This window comes from Manis pentadactyla, chromosome 10, assembly GCF_030020395.1.
Source record: "Manis pentadactyla isolate mManPen7 chromosome 10, mManPen7.hap1, whole genome shotgun sequence".
NCBI lineage: Eukaryota > Metazoa > Chordata > Mammalia > Pholidota > Manidae > Manis > Manis pentadactyla.
In genome coordinates, this window is record NC_080028.1 from 93,331,608 (window position 1) to 93,336,933 (window position 5,326).

The 5,326-nt window shown below is 53.2% G+C and overlaps 1 protein-coding gene across 4 annotated transcripts; it reads right to left on the reverse strand.

Annotated features, from left to right (window-relative positions):
• Nucleotides 1-247: 247 nt before the first annotated feature.
• Nucleotides 248-5,090, reverse strand: TBL2 (transducin beta like 2). Of its 4 annotated transcripts, XM_036887410.2 has the most exons (7): nucleotides 4,744-5,080; nucleotides 3,122-3,252; nucleotides 2,696-2,880; nucleotides 2,063-2,214; nucleotides 1,603-1,729; nucleotides 1,089-1,241; nucleotides 248-861 (listed from the first exon to the last, which is right to left on the reverse strand). In XM_036887410.2, exons 1-7 carry the CDS (start codon nucleotides 4,871-4,873, stop codon nucleotides 399-401), a joined length of 1,341 nt encoding a protein of 446 aa, XP_036743305.2. In that variant the 5' UTR covers nucleotides 4,874-5,080; the 3' UTR covers nucleotides 248-398. The 4 variants fall into 4 exon arrangements, with proteins under 4 accessions (XP_036743305.2, XP_057343213.1, XP_036743306.2 ...); XM_057487230.1 differs by lacking the exon at nucleotides 1,089-1,241 and having other exon boundaries at nucleotides 4,744-5,090; XM_036887411.2 differs by lacking the exon at nucleotides 4,744-5,080 and having other exon boundaries at nucleotides 2,696-2,968; nucleotides 3,122-3,253.
• Between the last annotated feature and the right edge of the window lie 236 nt (nucleotides 5,091-5,326).

The following is a 5,326-nucleotide window of genomic DNA, read 5'->3' on the forward strand; positions in this document are numbered from 1 at the left end:
TCTCCCACCCCGCTGCCCAACACTCAGGGGTACCCCAGGCTCTGTCTCCACAGTTACAGACTGCTCTGGGTACCAGGGTGCGCTGCCACAAGGTCAGGGGCGTTTTGTCTCTTCACCACTCTCCTCAGTGACTGGTGAAGACAGACCCTAACTACCCTATGGGCCCAGGAACAAGAGAAGCACCTTTGGTCATTAGCCTGGGAGGTCAAGTAAGGCCAGGAGTCACAATCAGTGAGCAAGACAGAAATCTAAGTAGGCAAGAATAATTTCAATGGGGAAAGGGAGAGATGGGCCACCATTAAGAACATGAGGATAGCCTTTCCAAAATGGTTCCTGCGGGGAACACCTGGGAAGGAAGGTGGAGCAGGCCAGCTCCTTCCAGCCACACCCTCCCAGAGTCATTTCTTCAGGGCACCCAGGCTCTTCAGGGCCTCCCGTGCTTGGCTCAGCTGCTGCTGCAGCCTCTGGCGGGTGCTGTCATTGGAGGCCCGCTTCAGGAGGCCCTGCATTTCCTCCACGACTGCCCGGTGGCCAGGGGTGTTGTGGAAAAGTCGCACTGCCCGGTCCCCACACGAGGCCAGAAGCCGGCCCGTAATGTCAAAGGACAAGTCAGTGATACACTCCCCATGGACCTGCTCGAAGCACTCCTCCTCCTCACCCCGCCGGGTATTGTAGAGATGAATACTGCTGCCACTGGCCAAGGCCAACACCTGGGCATCAGGGGAGAGTGCCAGGCGGCATGGCATGGTGCTCGCCCCTTGAAAGCAGCCTGTCCTCAGCAAGTAGGGGTCCTGCTGCTGCTTGTATTCCACATCGGTGTCCCACAGTTTCCATGTACCATCCTTGGAGACAGAAGCCATCCTGCAGCACAGGAAATCAAGGCTCTAGCCCCAACACACCTTGCGGGGGAGGGTCCTGGGACAGCCTCAGGGGCTCCATCTGGGAAGCCAACTCCCCCTCCATGTCTACCTCCTGCTGAGGGCCGGCACCCCACCCACTTCAGAGCTGCTACAGGGATAGGCAGAAGGACCCTGGTTGCCAAGAGGGGCTGAGCGTGACTGGTGAGAGATCAGAAAGGATTCACTCACCTCCGTGAGTCACTGGAGAAAGCAAAGAAGTGGACAGCTGCCGAGTGGCCCTTCAGTTCAAAGGCTCGCACAACTTCCTGGAAATCCCCTTTTTTCCCAAAGCAGACTTCCCAAACTTTTACATCTGGGGTGAAACCACACGAGGCCACAAACCTGCCATATAATCCAGGTTCCTTTAAAACTTAATTTTAAGGGCATCTTGTTTCTGCAAACCTACTGACCCTCCTTTCTGAGAAAGTTAATAATCCTAGCTAAATAACACTATATCTTTTAAAACTTATTTGATAACATGACGTCAGTTTCATCCACAGATCCATGTTGTAGGTTACATAGTACCCCCACCCCAACCTTTTAAAAACTAGAGATGAATAGAGACTAAGGGCTTGAATCTAGACATCCTGATTCCACACCATATGCATTCCATTATTTGAAGCCGGCTCTCTGCTTTGCCCCTGGCTTCCAGCCCCAACTTCTGCCCACCGCAGATGATATGCCAAAGCCCCTCCTTCCTCACCTGCTACAAGGGGATATAGCAGCATGTGTATTGTTCATCTGGTTGGTGTTGATGGTAGACAGCACCTGACCTTTCAGATTCCAGATGAGGATAGTTGTGTCACTGGAAGCGGTCATGATGAACTTCCCTGAGGAGTGACATGAGCTGAGGTCAATGACCTGACCAACTGTCATCCTATCCTCCTAGGAGACATTTTTAAGGCTTCTGCTGCCCAAAGTATCCACGCTCCCCTCCTGGGCCAGGGGTCACCACAGATAAGACTTTGCTAAAGACTGTGGCTTTTATCTACCTCCTCTGGGGACCTGGTGTGGCTCCAAGGACTCCAGGGGAGCCCAGAGGCAGAGTCTATTTGTCAAGCTGGCACTGAGCCTAACTCTCAGGCAGTATTAACTCATTCAGCAAACGTAACTGGGGCATCCCCATGGCCTTGGGCAAGCTCCACTCTCTGAATGCCTCTTACCTGTGTCGGCAATGCCAATGTTGATGATGGGTGCCTTGTGCTTTTTAGGAAAATCCTTTGGGGTGGCCGTAAAGGTATAGCCCCCATCCTCTTTCTTGGCCATCTTGAAGACCCGGAGGGTGTCTCCATTGGCCAGCCAGACGATGAAGGCTCTAGAGACAACAGACAAGTCACTCACTGACTTTGACATGGAGGCCTACATGGGCCAGGTCCCATGCTAGGCTCTGGGGAAAATCAAGATCTCCTTTCATGCCCTACAGTTCAGCCCTACAACTTCACCCCTTGGTTCAAATCTCTTAAAAACTCCTCGGAAGATAGGACTGTCATAGCTTTGGCTCTTTTAGTTTCTCTAGGACTGGTTTCTCTAAAACTAGTTTTCTATAACTCCAAGGCTAATCTGGAAGCCAGGCTTTGTGCCTCCCAAGTAGCAAAGACCATCACCTCTCTGTTTCCTCACTGTGTAGCTGTAAAGCCCTCCAGGGAGCCCCAGGGAGTGTTCAAATTGTCAGGATGCTCCTTGCCACCCCAAGGGAGACCCTGGGTGCCCCCTCACCATCCCAAACCAAGTATGGGAGGGACCTAAGTTTGGGGCTGGGCTTCTGCAGGCAAACCTGAGTCTCCACCCTGGCCCACCTGCAGTCAGGGCTGAAGCGCACCAGGGTGGCATGGTCCAACTCCACATTGGCTCTCATGCTGCGGTGCTCCCGCTGCAGGAAATCCTTGGTGCTCCAGATGCGGACAGTGCGATCATCTGCACAGGTAGCTAGGTACTTGCCATTGCTGCTAAAGTCCATGCAAGATATGTTCCCACTGTGGCTCTGGAGGAAGGGTTGCAGGAGTGTGAACAGGGACCCCTTGAACAGATGGGGCAGCCCAATCTGCAGCCAGACTCCAGGGCCCTGTTGCCTGGATTAACATGGGATGAGGAGAGAGAGAATGGAGCATCCCTACTGATTTTGGTCAGAGGCAGAGGGATCTGTAACACGCACAGAATCCTGCAAAGGCAGAGTCTACAGGGTTGTGTTTTTGTAGAAGTGTGTTGTGCAAGGGTGCGCGTACCTTCAGTGCTGCTGCCAGGAGGCGGTGAGTGAAGTTGTGTTTCTGAGGCTTCTCCTTGCGAATCCGCTGATTCTGTTTCTGCTTCTTGGATTTCAAGGACTTGTCAAGTGGAAATCCATTTGCTTTTTGGCCTATAAGGAAGAGCCATGTCATCCATCCATTCATTCACTCAGCAAGCATTTTCTGACCACCTCAATGGGCCAGGCATTTAGTGGAGCATAAAAAAGATGGCCAGATTCAGTCTCTGTCCTCGAGAAGAGCGAGTTATGCGGGCAAAAACAGAGGCTTTAGCATCAGACCTGGGTTTGGATTTTCTTTACCACTGGGTGATCTCTAGGAGGCTGCTGGCTGTTGGTCCATGTAAGACCTTGATGCAAAATAGAAAAGGCACCCTCTCTGGGATGGCACAGCTCAGTGGGTACATAGCACCACCAGTGGAGTGCGGGTCCTTGGCCAGACATCCCTCCATAGGGAATAATGTACACAACCAAATCTGGCGGCCCTGGCCTTGGGTAAGTTACATAATTTATTTGGACCTTGGTTTCCTTGATGACAAGTTGTGAGAACTGGACAATACATACAAAATGACAAGCAGAGTACCCAACACAAGCATTAAAGGCTCAAAGGACTCCCTAAGAACTCAGGGTTGAGAAGCAGTCAACATATGTTGAGCACCTAACCTGTGCTGGGAATGCTGCCAGTCACTTGCGTAAGATAGCTAATTTAATTGAGAATCAGGCCAGGCACAAAGTTGGCTAATGTTAGATCACTGCAGATGCACCCCAATTCCTACAGGAAAAAAACTCCTGAGGGCCACATACAAAGATGGCCACAATCTACCCTCTGCTTACCTCTCCTGCCTGTCTCACAGGCCCGCCAACTCCTCTGACAGCGGAGTCACAACAAATTTTGTTTCAGGACCCCGTCCTTCCTGTACGTTGCCACTGCCAAAAACGTTCTTCTTCCCTCCCTGGCCCCCAGCCAAATTCTTACATACCTATACTTTAAGACCCCATCTCATGTATTCTCTACTCAGTGCAGGTATCCTAGAACACACCCCCTCCCCGAAAAAGCAGGACTGATACTATTCCCACCGCTAGATTTCCTGCTTCTAGTACTGACCTATTCTACGAAACCTATTAGACTCTATTTTTCACTTCCATTTTCAGATGTTTTGTTCCCTTACCCGACAGTGGACTCCCTAACGGAAAAGACCCCAGAGCCTACTGAGGTCGTATGTACTGGATAAATGTTCCTGCATGCTGGGGAACCAGTGGGGATGCTTACAAATGGAAGGCCCGTCTCCCCGATTTTCATAAAATAATGAACAAGTGTAGCACGCTTGAGAGTTTACATGCGTTCTCGAAGCAACCCTGGGGAGAAGCTGGGGCTCAGAAGGAAAGCGGCAGTGTGAGCCCCAGGTTCTCATTTGGCCTCCCGAAGGGACGCGACCAGCCCGGCGAGGCGGCATCTCGTCTCGGGAAGCGAAGCTCATTTCACAAGAGGAGAAACTGAGGCCCAGGGGTCTTCGGCACCCTAGCAGCCCCAAACCAGAGGTCGGACTACAGGGAGCCCGGGGCCGAGGTCCCCGCAGGCCGCCCCTACCCTGCCGCCGCACTTACCGGCGGACCGGCCGCACGTCTCCTCCTCCGCGCGCAGCCACCCCCGCGCTACCGCCGCCGTCGCCATCAGCGCCAGCAGCCCGAGCAAGAGCGACAGCCCCATCAACTCCGGCATCTGCGGTAGCTCCATATTCGCAGGGCCGCTGCCACCTCAGCCTCGGACGACGCGGGCGCCTGCACGTCTCCGCGGGGCCGCGCACGCACGCGGGGTTGGACCCGGCCGTTGGACGACCCGAGGGTTATTGGAGCGCCCCGTGGGGCGGAGCCCGACCGCTGGAGCCTCTCGAGGGGCGGGGCCTGGCCTGGCCCTTAGGCTGGCTTGTCGGAAAGGGTTGGGGACAAGATCTACAGGCTCAGCTCAGACTTCCCCTTGAATAACTGACTAATAGTCGTTTATTCAAAGAGTTGTTCCAGCCATCATCACACTGGACCTTTTCAAGGAGGCGAGGCGGGATTATTACTCCCATTTAACTGGTGGGAAAACCAGCATCAGGGGAAATTTTGATGGGCTTTATGTTAATGGAGTACAGAAAGGGTAGTCCTGGGACTGGGATGTGGAACAGCTTCAGCAAAAATCTGAGAA

Bases quoted from the DNA above. Each gene is read 5' to 3' on its own strand.
- TBL2 (XM_036887410.2), bottom strand. From the start codon at position 4,873: ATGGAGCTACCGCAGATGCCGGAGTTGATGGGGCTGTCGCTCTTGCTC. The intron at 2,215-2,695 runs GTGGGCCAGGGT...TGTTGTCTCTAG, and splicing joins CGCTTCAGCCCTGACTGCAG to AGCCTTCATCGTCTGGCTGG. The intron at 1,730-2,062 runs GTAAGAGGCATT...GTCACTCCTCAG, and splicing joins CATTGGCATTGCCGACACAG to GGAAGTTCATCATGACCGCT.